Consider the following 13,994-nt stretch of genomic DNA (forward strand, 5'->3'; position numbering starts at 1 on the left):
GGAAAAAATTGACTTCAAGAAATGTGCGAGATTTTACTCTTCCTCCACAATATGCATGTACCAGCCAATGATGGAGATGGAGCAGACAGAGTCTAGATGTATTTTCATGTACGGCTCTTATCGATGGCTTATTGGTAACACATGGTGTTCAAAAAGTATTCTGTTCTACTAAACACTCAAAGGTTTAACCATTTGCTCTAGCTAGCATGCAAACACAACAACCTTCTCTTCACCCCCTGTATGCAACCTACAGATCTGAAACAACTAATCTTCTGTCTTCACATTCAGTTTGTCATTTTTGTTTGTATGTTTCATTCAAGAAGTGGTCATCAGGAGAAAACTGCTGACCTTGATGGGATCAGACACAGTTAGCTTCATAGGACCAAGACCGTCAAAATGTTATCTAAATGCACACACAAAGATTCTGTCCCAGTGCTGATCAAGATCATCCACCCAGCTAAAAAACAAAGTGGGTCCATCACAACCAGCGGAAAGCACAACTTGCAACATGGAAGAGCATCGGAGGATGAAGTCACTGAGGTTGAAGGTGGAGATGTCAGTTGGATAATGAGGCAACATTTAAAATAACATCCAAGAAACCAACTTTTTCTTTAAAAAAAAAGAACCCAGAACATTGGAATCCTAAAGAAACTTCTGCCTTGAGCGTGAAAACACTGCCCTCTATCAAGGCCGTGGGAAACAGTGAGTCTACATTTGATCAGTTTCAGCCATCGACCAGACTTCTGTCAACACTGTCTCTGCCTCATCCTTCCTTTCAGGTGATCTCATGTTGATGCTTCAGTTCTCCATGGATACCAATCTGACGGCGCTTGTTCATCTCCAGATTATGATTTCATAACCAGCAGTGATCGCCAGGATAAATAGAAGACGCATTTTAACAGTCATTATCTTATCAGTGACATGCCTGCGGCTCCAAACAATGACAGAACCTTCAGACCAGGATCCATCCTGTTTTTCATTTCACAGTTAAGAAATGAAGCTGAGGTGACATCACAGTAAATCCCTGCCACGTTACATTAAAGCATTTCCCAGCAGAAATCGTGTGAATATGTGCTCTAATGTGCCAGACCTCTGTTTCCTCAGAACATTCTAAGTTGGTAAGCAGCAACAGTTCTACCCCTGTGGTCCATTTCCATTCACCACGCACTCACATTTGTCGGGTTAAACGGGTAATAGCCAATCATCTCTCCACAACAGACTGTGGTGGAGCTGACTGAGATCACACAGCAGCAGGAGTGTTGGTAGCTGAATACCTTCTAGTCATTTTTGTCCGCAGTTAAGAACCATTAGGCTTGACAGCAATGTAAAAGACCAAAGCAAAGCTTCATGCGACCCCAATACTCATAATGGTCCCAGTCCCACTGGTCCAACAGGTCTTGAACGACCTGAACCATTTCTGTACATATCATCCACAGAGTATTACTGTTGTTAAAAGTCAACCAATGAATTAAGTTGGCCATGATCTCAAACACCACTACGTAATAATCTTCTAGATTATAAACCTTTGCCTCTCACAGTAAAAGGAGGGTGTCTTGACATTTCAGCACCAGTGGACAGGCATCATGTTAGAAAGTGTAGAGTGATGACGTGCGATTGCCTTTCATCTGCTAGTCAACCACAGCTATCCTTGCTGTCATTTCCTTCATCCTTCACAGCAGCAACTTCCACCCTATCTTCCATGCAACTCCCCATCCAGCCATCTCCGTCCCTTGTTCCCTCTCCCCTGTGGAACTGCGTCCGTTCAGGGCTGCAGGTGGCAGCTGACCCGGTCACTGATCCAGAGGAAACTGGGGAAGAGTTCAATCTATAGAACAAACAGGGACAGATTGATCCATTTTTGTCCTGTTCCGTGTCCCTGAAAAATACAGCCCACCAACTATATTCAAGTCTGGAGCTCAACTGAAGAAAGGGGCCATCCTCCGGTTGTGTCCAGTCATTATCTTATCAGTGACATGGCTGCGGCTCCAAACAATGACAGAATCTTCAGACCAGGATCCATTCTGTTTCTCATTTCACAGTTAAGAAATGAAGCTCAGGTGACATCACAGCACATCTCTGCCACATTACATCAAAGCATTTCCCGGCAAATATCTTGTGAATATGTGCCCTGTGCCTCTGTTTCCACTGAACATTTTGAGTTGGTAAGTACCAATAGTTCTACCTATGTGCTCTATTTCCATTCATCACTGACTCACATTTGTCAGGCTAAACTAGTAATAGTTCTCCACAAACTTCTGGCATAAGACGACAGGGAAGTAGAAAACATACCCCTAAAACTGGGGTGAATGAGAAACCACAAAAGAAAAGGTTGCATTTGTTTCTTGTCGTTTTCTCTGTGGTTAAATCAAGTGTCTCTTGTTTTTGCAGAGAGTGACTTTCAGTCAGTTTTAAAGATTTTCAGATCCACCATGGGAATTTCTGACAGGCCACATAAAGCCATTTGGCAGGCTGGATTCAGTCACCGGGCCGGGGGTTTGACACACTTTCATCTGCAGAAGTTGGGGGATTGGCTATATCTTTGCAAAGGAATATATTGAAATATTCCTAAAAAAATCTCATACTCAATCGTGTCCCCTTGGTACTCCAATGTTTGTCTACCACGACAGTCATCACAGAAGAAGAAAAAGGAAAGTCACGTTGATATTTAGCAATGAAGGCACAAGACAAAACTCTAGCTGTTCAATTGGCTAGTTCATCATGCATCATGCTGTGCCACATTTCAGGAAATGGGCTCAGATGCCAGAGTTGCTGGTTCCAGTTCAGCATGCAACTGAGCAGCGCTCTTAAACCCCCGAAACAACATAACCCAGCAAAAACTGTTTCAGACAGAAATAAATTACTCTTTGTGGAATAAAATTAATCTCTGTCAAATACCACACCAAAAACTTTTTTCATGTTCAATAGGGCTTAGAATGACATGGATAGTTGACATTGAAGTCCATCACGAGTACAGACTGTGTCCCTTCCCACTGCAAAATAACCAATATATCAATCACTTAAGTCTAAGTTGCATAAACAGAGCAAACATACATGAAGAGTGCAGTTGTGCCAACAAAGCAAGCATCGAAGACATACATTGAAAGTCAGAAGCCTTGTTTGCGTCAGGTTTAGCGACGACTGTTAAACAGTTCTCCTTTACATTTTATCATTTCCTCAAAGTCACATGCTGTGTCTGTGTTGACGGCGCTTTGACCTCAGTCACAAGTCACGGCGCTTTCAAAACAGAATGCAGGACGCGGTTATCATAGCTACATCGCCATGGCAACTTGTGTGCCAACGAGTACTGGGGTGGGCCTTTCATGGCACCGCTACACCCATCTGACTCACACATAAACACACACGGCTGTCATCATTACAAAATCTGATTGCAAAACATCATTAGTAGCATGCCAGTGTGCGCCGCTGCCAAAAGTGCCATTGTGTTGTCGGTCCGGAGATTACACAGAGTTGTGGGGAAACACATGACAGCATTCACTCCTCTTTTCCCCCACCACCACTCCGCCTTTCTCTTCTAAACCCCGCTTTACTCTCCTCCTGTCGTAGTCGCTCTTTTTAGCTCCTTTCTCTGCCTTAGCTGCTCCGCTCTGATCTAGCGCTCCAAAATCTGTGGGCCAGCTGGCATTAGAATGCAAACCTTTCCCAACTATGGCACAGTTTCAGGCCCAAAAGAGCAAGGCAGCCAAAGATAGAGGGATAAGAAACAATGACGCACTCGGAGGATGGTATGTGAGAGTGTGTCGGTGGAGGGTATCAAACATTAGGTGGGAATCCTTGAGGAAAATCAATCCTTTATTCATTCACTCATTTCAGCTCACATCAGTTGCTGAGTCAGGAGGTTGCTCTCTTTCTTAAGCAACTTAAAAGGATCAAGTCTGTTGATGCGAACCACGAGGACAGGTGAGGGAGGAACACTCACAATTTATAGCATGGATATCTTCGCCTTTCACATCACTGATACTGAAACAAGTAGATCTATCAGCTTCCTTGTCGCCAAATCCCCCAAAAATATGCTTCATACAAACAATAAACACATATCCTCCTTGTAAACTTAGAAAAAGTTAGTGAGGAGACAATAGCATATCATGCTGAACATTTGAGCACAAATCTGCTGTATTCTTGAGGACAGGATGAGGAGGAAGATGTGCTCTATAAAGGGACTCCAATGACTGTAAGGCAGGTCTATATGATGGAATTATAAGGGGCACATCCTCCGGTTGTGTTAAACTTGGGATTCACAATCGGATGCATACAGTGGTGCTGCAGGTCACAGCCTCAAGAGTTCAACCAGAGTACACTTCAAAACATCTCTTCATTCCAGCAGGAACACGTGTTTGGTGGATTAAATAATGCTTGTCATAAAGAAGTTTGCATAATAGAGTTCTGAATGTGACTCAGTATGGTTACCTGTGTCATCACAGAAACAAACAAACAGCGAGAAAAAAAGTCTCCGCACAACATGTCCCTGAAGTGTTTGTTCTTCCACAGAATGTAAAGTTACGGATCATCTTTTGCTCATTTTTCACAAATTATCATCCATTATGTTGTTCATTATGTCAGTACTTTGATTTGCATTAACAAAAATATACTTAGCTTTTAGGGGCTAAACAAACGCACTCAGGAAAGGATTTACTGAGTGTTGTAGTACTGTATGTTTCAACCCTGTTGTCAACTGTTTGCAAAACAGTTTATCAGTGACATTTGGCTAAATATTTGTGCAGTTTTCCTTTTGCATTTCAGCTTGGATCAAAAGTAAAAGACATCTATACAAATAATGAGTCAATCTCCGAAAGAGTCATGAGTAGAGACACACAATGAAGGAAGTTCATTTTCCCACATTCAACGTTTCATCCAGAGACGGTTAGTGACCGACACCAGGAACCTGCAGATTAATCACTAACAACCTAATTTTAACAGTCACTCAACAGCAGTATATAGTATATTATAGTATAGTAAGTCAGTATATATATTTGGTATATAATGTGTCATTTTAAATTGTGAATTTGCCAGCATGCTTTTGGATGTCTCCCCTTCATTTTGGCCAGATTTTAACAGATTTAAGATGGAAACCTTACCTTGGGCTCCATGGAGATGAAACTATGGCGACCTCGGCTGGATAAAGTCGATCGCTTGATAGTCCGGCTATGGAAGAAATGGTAATGGTCTTTTAGATCCCCAATCTGTGAATCATATCAAAGAAAAAGTGTTTAATACATTTCTCATGTGAAAATGAAAGACTATTATTGAAAAAAAAAAATCCAATGCAAACAGAATATTTTTTATATCAGAAACGTAGAACAGCATTTCATCTCATATTTTAAAAACGCATCTATATTCAGTGTCGTGGTTGCCTCCGTTGCTGTAAGCAGTTCTTACATCCAGAGCATCTTGATATTAATATCGGGACCATTAACTTCCTATTGTTACATTTCCTGCCAAATAATCCAAACTAAAAGCACAGGCGACTGAACATAATACGTTGGTGAAATGGATGTAGAAACAGCAGCCAAGGGTTTGGGGTTAAACAAGAGAAGGAAACCACAACCACACAGACAGAAGATCAGCCTCTGGAAGGTGATTAGTTTTAATAATTGATAAAGACCACACAATCCCTCAGATGATCATGGCTGCCATGGCGGCGCAACTCTGAGCTCATTATATCAGCTTCTCGCACACTCAAGTTTTCCTTTTCCCTAGTAAATGTTTGACAGAGAGCATATTAGAAAGACGACTTGCGTTTACTCAACTAAGCTGAGAAATGTATTCAGCAAGTTTATTTGATTCAACTTACACAGGAAGGAGACGCAACACAAACAAAACAAACTCTTAAATAACCAACAATATCCATCCCTACTAAATGTAAACAACATAATGTCATGTATATTTCCCATGACTGTCCATCTATAGATCTATATCTGAAGCAGAACAAAGGCAGAAATACTTCTAGCAGGGTGTCTTATTTGCTTGTGTTAAGATCAAAGACTTCTGGGAGCTTTCAGTCTGTCAGGAGATGGAGGCAGAGAACCATCAAAGCTGTGTACAGCAATGATGGCACTCAAGTGAGCAGGATGTAGAGCAGAGAAACCTGAAGAACTCTTAAATCGGGCTACAACGCCTTCTGTTATGATGATGTCAGCATACATTTTCCTTGCCGAGTTGCTAGACTACAGTAGCAAAATCCCCTGCGCTTGGTAGGACGTGCCCTGAACCAAGAGAGTGCCCCAGCTGTCACGGGGATCACAGGTCTATTCAATATTACATGGGTGTCTGGGGGACACGCACTAATAGCAATATAAAGAAACAGCTCATCTGGAAACCAGACCAACTTTTACTTTTGATTCCTCATGAATGATTCAGTCACCGATTCATCTCCTTCTAATTTGTCACAGCTGACAGTCAAGTTTCACCTCGACAGCAGGTCCACATCACCAGCTTGTATTTGGAAGAACAGAGCTCTTAAGTGGGTAGATGCTTATCCCACCTGCACATGGTGTTCAATAAAAGCCTTTTCGCTCTCATAACTTTGCGTTCCTGCTATATGAGATGGGGACTCGATGCATTACTCAATATGTCACCGGATGGTTAAAAAGACCATTCGTAGGTGCCATTTAAAAAAAGGCTTGCGTTAAAAGCAGGCCAGGCTCCACCAAGCATCGGAAAATCAAAAGTCGATTTCATTCACTCAACTGCCTCGTGAGGGCAGAGAAACCAGACTGAATCTTGCACGAACCTACTCCAGTTGCTGCTCAATGACTCATGATGAACCCTCCGACAATCCTTGCACTTACGCTCCAGTTGCAGCTCAACGCCAACAACATAAACAGATCTGGGCTGAGCCATTATTTGTGAAGACAGTTGAGGATAGATCAGCCAGCACATGCGTACACCGAAAAGCACAGAATTGCATAACATTTGTGATCACTTTTGTGTCAATGACCGGGGAAAAGGTTGGGTTTGTTTGTTTTTGTTTTTGTCAGCGTCGATTTGGTCTGGAAACAAAGTATAACCCACTGAAGGGTCCCACACAACAGCCAGGTCCATATTAAGTTTACAATTTACAGTCTGGGTTTAGAGCATCTTCAATTGAATTTGGGGCGCCAGAAAATATCAATATCACTCATCATATTTGATGCATCAATGCTGTAACAATATTTTCAATACGCACAATCCAACATTTTATGTAAGAGCTCTTGGATTTGTTTCTGTTTTTGAGTTGTATTACTTAAAGCTTCCAACCACTTTCCCCGTTTAGCTCTTTGTCATGAAAAAGAACCTGCCGAGCGCCGGCTAGCAACTACAAAGGTCGAATCTGAAGAGATAAGACCGGCATCCACGGCAAGGACAGCAAAGTCAAGAGACACACCATTTGGTGCGTGCCACATTAACTCAAATACTCACCCAGCAGAATTAAAATTTGGTGACAGCACTGCACCAATGTAGCATCACAGCTCATAGCTAAGTGGATTCTACTCAGACAACTGTCAATTCCGGACTATAGAGATGCACCCACAAAATTTAAGAAGACAAATAGGTCTAAATGTAAGAAGATAAATAGATCTTGTTCATATGTAAGTCGCACTGGTCGATAAGTCGCGGGTGCAGCGGTGCTGTCTGCAGTGGTGCTTAAAAATGCATGAGGGTCACTTCTAAACAGGGGTCCAGTGTCCAGCATTGAGATTGACTCATGAAACAAACTTGGCAATGTTCTGAGCTTGAATCTCGAACTCCTCACATCTTTTATTTACCTAAAAGCTCTGAAAATATGTTGTTTTTGCCTCCGTGTCCAAAGGTCCGACACCACAGCCGATATCAGCTGCTGCTTCTTCTCGTCTCCGGTCCTCCAGGAGATCGGATCCGTTGGCAGAGCTCTGGACACGCGGGCGGAAACGGCCCATTTTGAGCGCTTTGAGGTAAATAAATGCATTTCTTCGGTTTGATGTGACAAGGCTCAATACTTTGGCAGCATGACACGTCGTCATACAGGCTGCTTGATTCAGACCGCGAGAAAAAACTAGCAGCTTACAAATATATTGCTGTACTTTGCAGCACCACGCTGCTCCTACATCAGGATGCCTACCGTAGCGCCAGACCCCTGCCAATACTCTAGCCTTATTTAGCCTTTTTTTTTTTTTATTTAATCAAGTTATTGCTCGCTCTTGTTCTCGCCACAGAGCTTCCTCTCCAAACTCCTGTGTGAGTTGATACCTCTGTCTCCGGCCTTGTCAGCTGACTCAACTTGGGCCACTGTCTTAGTCTGGGAAGGGGGCTCCATGGTTAAGAGGATTACCCAGAATTCCCCAACGCAGTGCTCACCCGTCCTGTGCCAACTCTTTTCATCCATCCATCCGTCTATCATCGCTTCTTCTGCTTCCTCCCCAAAACCACTGTGAGCTTATTTCGTCAACAACGCGCACTCCTTCCCCCCTCACAGGCGTTTCATCTCATGGCTCTTTAAAAATGTCTCACAAGTGTACACACTGGAGACCTTCAGGAAAAACACAATCCATCAATGGTTTAAAGCTATTTGATTCATAGAAACGCATTTGCGAGTTCTCCAACTAAAACTATAATCAATCATATCCCTCCTGTCATTTGTCAGTAGCCAGCGCAGGATGTCAAAGTTCAGATTAGGAAACCTTGGGACGCCGTTATCTCCTGCATGGGAGCGGCTTTCAGCTGACCCCAAAACCAGGAAGTGAAGTAAAACTCTTGTCTATGAGGTGTCAAAGTCCGATGAACGCTCCATATTGAGATGGAAATTAGGGCGAATGGTGGGGGTTGGGGGCGACACTCCACTCCACAGGGGAATTCCTATGGGGGGCTGGTATGGAAAAGTGAAGGGTAGGGGGGATCCACACATTAGTTCCCGTCAAAAAGAGTGGATAAACGAGGCCATTAAGGCCACTCTCTGGGGAGTATAGTGGGTGGGCGGGCTGGATAAGGTGGGGGGTTCAATAGCTGTTGACTAGGCTACCCCACAACAACCTGTCAGAATGCCCCCCTCTGTTCTCTGCCCTCTTCTCCTCGACCGCTGACAAGTGCAGGCTTGAACTGTCCTCGTATTTCCGTCAGAATACTCTGGAGTGGGCGGGTGGATGCGTTTTGCCTTAACACATTTCAAAATGCCAAAAGGTTCCCCTACGTTAGGACTGGGGTCGGCCGCTTTTGGCAAGAGAGCTGGTCTCAGATTCCTTTAAAATGCAGCACATGAGCAGATGAATAGCAAATGGACCTGTAAAAGACCTTCAAAGTTGAGGAGCAGCAGAAACCCCACAGCGGAAGGAAGCCCTGGTCCACACGGACTACCATGAGATGCCACGAGAAGATTCACCATTAGTGCCGGAGAAATGTCTGGATGAAATTTAATATGACACCAAAGTTTGTGTCCTCCCAAAACACTGCAGACGGAGACCACCGTTGTGTGAATCCAATCTCACAAAGTCTGAAGAGAAAATGAGATTTTGGCCTCTGAAGGTTTGCAAGTGAAAGCTTTGAAGGGAAACAGATGAAAGACGGGTGGTGGCCTCTGCAACACTAAACATGGCCGTGACACTTAAAAAGCCATGAGACTGCTCACATTTTACAAAGAATGGAGACCTTATCAGACTATATCAACATCTCACTCAGCCAATTATTGAGCGCACATATCGTAAAAGTTCCTCTGAGTCGCTCATCAACGGTCGGGTTTCACTCCTTATGAACTGTGAACTTCAGCAACACCAATCTGGTCCAATCCAGTCTGGGACTCGTAGAAAGTTTAAGGGCCAACACATGGATTTAGAAGCAAGGTCTTGTCATCTCACAGCTGAGCAACTGGTCCTCAATTCAAGAGATACATAGAAATTTGTCCCCATTGGGATGCGTTGATGCTGTAGGCTTCTCAGCCAACAACAGTGATGGAGTGACAAGATTGAACAATCGACTATGAAAATAGTCGCTGATGGGTTCATTGGTCAAGGAGTGGTGACGTGACCGTCCTCAGCACAACCTGCAGACAGAGCAGGAACGGCTTTGATCATCGCGACTCAAAATGTTATAAGTATGGCACCAAGTTTATACCACTTTTGAGCCATTAAAATCCCAATTTTTAGTTTCAAACCTACATTTGACACATATTTAACATTTGACTTAAGTGTTTACATCAGTTTAAATCTTTTTTTTATTTACATTACGACACATATGCACAAAACCAGCATGTCTGTCCTCGTGTGCCAACTATTCAACCAGTTATAAAAACTATCAAAATAATTGTAATTTCAGCTCCAGGAACTATGTAGATCAAGGTTTAAGAAATGATCAAAAAGGCCATTATGAAGAATTTTCAGTTGGTATGATGTCAGCATTATATTTTTATTATTTTCAATTTAAACAGTTTGATTTTCTTTGTTTGGTAAGAAAGTGTAGGCAACAAATGGAATATATATATATATATGTATATATATATATATTGGGGGACGAGGGAGATGATTGAAGAGGGGGAATATGAAAAAAAGAAAGCAAAAGTAAAACAATACACTTTAAAGTGGTACATTGTAATATACTATATAGACAAAGTATATACTGTAGATACACAGGCAAAGTATATAGATATAGACAAAATTCAAAACTAACAGGAAAGTGTATTATTAAAGGAGAAAACATTATTAAAAATAATACATTAAAATCACACATGAATGGTGAGTTAACTGAACTGGCAAATGTGCTAGTAGTAGTCTGCAAATAATGATTAAAAAGAAGAGAAAAGAGACGTCAGTTTGAGTTTAATTGCTAATATCTTTGGAGAAATTCCATATTAAATGGAGATGAGTGTCACTGATAGAACATTGTTATCATGTAAGAGGAGTAGTTGGAGAAAGAAAATGTTCACATGGCGAACTAGCACAGGTGAAGACAAACATTTGGAGGAATTCGAATGAACGCGAGTTCAAATGTTTCTGTCTGGAGCACCGACGGGCAGTTAAAGGGCCAAATGAGCCCCGGCTGTGGTGCAAAGTTTGACTGGAACAGCGACACGGCTGTGGTCTTCCACTCGAACCGGGCTTGTGTGTCAAGCGGCCCGGACTCAGGACAATAAAACAAACGGACTCCACGGTGACCAGGCACCTGTTGTTCTGACATTGTTCGGTGCTGAGTTTGCACCGTGTTTGGACTTTGGCGAGCTGAACCATGCAGTTTAAGGGCAACAACGCCGAGCACCTACCTGTCCCATGTTCCTATAGCCGTACTTGTCCGCTATCCGCTCGGCCACCTCGGGTCCTCCGGGTATCCTGACCGCCCAGTGGTTGGTGTAAATCCGGGCCGTGCTCGGCGGGGGCGCAAAGCCCAGGCTGAGCGCCAGGACGCACAGTCTCCAAGCGGCGCTGCGGACCATCTTCCCCCGCTTCGAACCCGACTCTTCTCCCGACCAGGCAAACAACCAAACTTCTCTTCTGGCCGAGCAAGACTCTCATAGAAAGCCAACTTATCGGGGCAAAGACACAGAGAGAGGGAGGCAGAAAAGAGAGGGAGACGGGGGGGAAAAGGAACAGAGCCCCGGAGCGGAGAAAATAAATCTTATCCTCAGACCTCAGCCTTCCACATGGAGAGTTGGAAGTTTGTGTGTCTCTCAGTCTCTCCGCCGAGGAAGTGCGCGTGTGCGCGTTCGCGCGCGTGCATATGCGGCGCGTGCGTCCACGAAGCTGGTGCGTGTGCGTGTGTGTGTGTTCTCCACGACCACTCGGATGTTGACGGTTCAGCTCATCGGGCTTTTCATGTGGAGAAATGGCTGCAGCGCCTCCCCGCTAATAAGCAGCCCACACTCCGGAGCGCAGAAACAACTACAGCCGGGGGTTCCCTGCGGGCTGCGCCGGGTCCTAACGCCTGACGCGTTCCGGGCTAACCACCTTTAGGGGTCACACTGGGGTCCGAGTGCTGGAATCTAAGGAGTTTTTAGTCACTGACCTCAACTTAGAAAAGTGACGTGAAGTGATAAATAATAGAAAAAATAATCTTTTCCACGAATAGGAATTAGCTTTAAATGTTTAGCATAAATACTGCACAAACACAATTGGAACAAATATTAAAGAGCTTATTTCAAAGAGAACTGGTTGTATTGGTGCAGTGGTTATCACAGGTATGTTTCTTTATGGTATAAATTTCATTTTGTTTCTAAATGTTCCCTGGTTATGACTGGTGGAACGTAGCTTGGCAACATTTGTTTCCTGAACATTGTTTTCTTCCCCCTTTTATTTTCTTATACAAAGTCAGAGCAAACAAGAAGACTGTGTCGTTCCGCCCAGGTCCAGGTCATCTAGTATTTCCTCACCTAAAGGACTGGTCTTTCAGTCATCAAACATGTCTCCTGCTGTGGATCCACTGTTTCTGTGAGTAGTCTCCTTTACCTGTATAAAATGCTGCTGTAAAGTAAGCAAAAAACATTTTAGGAAAGCAGCCAAACGGGCTGGGGAGTCATCCGGATGCCGAAAGTCTGAATTTTAATAAGACGCCTTGATAATAAAAAAACAAAAAAAACATTTGAGCCGCTGTGGATAAACACTGACACACTGCCAGGCGGCCCAGTTGCTGCCTGGAGCTGCAAATGTCAAGCCACCCCACTGCTCCACAGGTCACATCTGACTAAACGCTGTCATTATGGAATGTGCCGGGCATTATCTGCCGCCGCGCCATTCATCCAGGCCCTTTGTCGATTGATTCCTTTTTGTTCTGCAGCAATTTCCCGGGGATCTCTGTGTGCACAGCGAAAACTCTGTTCTGCATGGGACACAAGTGAAAATCAGCATAATTGCTCTAATTGCAGCCAATTTCTCCCTGAATGGACCCCGCTGTCACGTCTCACAACAAGCAGGGGGACAAGAATATCTCATGGTCCCCCAGACGGAGATGAAAGGAGGGAGAGAAGAGGGGGAAAACACCCACCAATGTTTGTCTATTCACCCCGCTGGAAGGCCTTGTCATTTTAAAGAAAGAAGAACACAGTATAAATGTATACACATTTCCAAATCTAGCAACCAGGTCACGAAGGAGCGCAGAGCAGCAGGGCCCCCGATGTCTTTTCAGGGTCGAGAATGTCATGGTATCCTGCATGACAGTCCCCAGTTCCTCCAAGACGATCGAACTGAGTGAACCCCAACAAAACGTCTTTGTCATGAGCTGAGAGCGGAGTGTCAACAAACAGTGAGGGGCATTCCTGAGTGGGGCAAGGAAGACTTGGGAAAACTCCAGTGATGCAACACAATTACCGGAGCCCATTCAGAGACACACAGCTGATGTGCTTTTAAAGCTCCCATGTGATTTTCCCTGCCAACCCAAGTGCAACTGTTTTAGGTAGTTAGGATTTAGCCTTGCATTGTACAGCGTGTGTGTGGCAAATAAACAACTTGAATCTTGTCAGAGATGGTTAACTGTGGAGGTTCAGTCCTGACCTGCGGGGAGTCTGACTGTGCTCTCCTTCTGCTGTGTTCTCGACCTCATCCCTGGACCATCGCCTCCTCGCATGATGTCGCTCACAACTTGCTCATTCTGTGTTTCAAACCAGTTTTCAGCCGTGTTTTATGTACCGTGGTCAGAATCTTAACGGCAAAGCAACCGAACAACATGTTTCTGAAGCCGATTTCCTTTCGCAGCAAGTTCTGATTCAGGATCCGTCATCTTAAGTGGACTTGAAGCAGAGCCACCGCATCACACAGCCAGGTGATGAATCATTTTTGTCAGAGCCTGTATCATATCTTTATCCTTGCTTTTGCATCAGTGAAATAACTGTTATTTTCATGAACCCCCATCAGCTCTTTTCTCACACGGTTGTCTTCTCAGAAGTGGAGTTGAAATGTGAACCTAACTCTCCCCCAGACTCAGCTTGTTTGTTTCAAGCTGGGTGGGCTTCCGCAGGGCTTGGGTTCACCTTTCAACTTCACTTTGACCTATGACCTTGCAACCTTTAGTCCTTGCTCCCAGGCTACAATAGTGCCTGCCACTCTGTC

General features: G+C 44.0%; 1 protein-coding gene across 3 annotated transcripts in view; it reads right to left on the bottom strand.

Moving 5' to 3' along the window:
• The window catches only part of pcsk5b (proprotein convertase subtilisin/kexin type 5b), a 63,979-nt gene extending 52,202 nt beyond the window's left edge, over positions 1-11,777 (bottom strand). For 2 of the 3 annotated variants that reach the window (XM_053870023.1, XM_053870022.1), the window contains exons 1-2: positions 11,219-11,776; positions 5,094-5,198 (exon numbers count right to left, since the gene is read on the bottom strand). In XM_053870023.1, the coding sequence (XP_053725998.1) occupies positions 5,094-5,198; positions 11,219-11,389 (276 nt within the window). In that variant the 5' untranslated portion in view covers positions 11,390-11,776. Of the gene's footprint in view, positions 1-5,093; positions 5,199-11,218 lie in introns of all 3 variants that reach the window. The other variant, XM_053870024.1, reaches the window with a different exon arrangement.
• Between the last annotated feature and the right edge of the window lie 2,217 nt (positions 11,778-13,994).

Source organism: Synchiropus splendidus, chromosome 7, assembly GCF_027744825.2.
Source record: "Synchiropus splendidus isolate RoL2022-P1 chromosome 7, RoL_Sspl_1.0, whole genome shotgun sequence".
Classification (NCBI taxonomy): Eukaryota; Metazoa; Chordata; class Actinopteri; order Syngnathiformes; family Callionymidae; genus Synchiropus; species Synchiropus splendidus.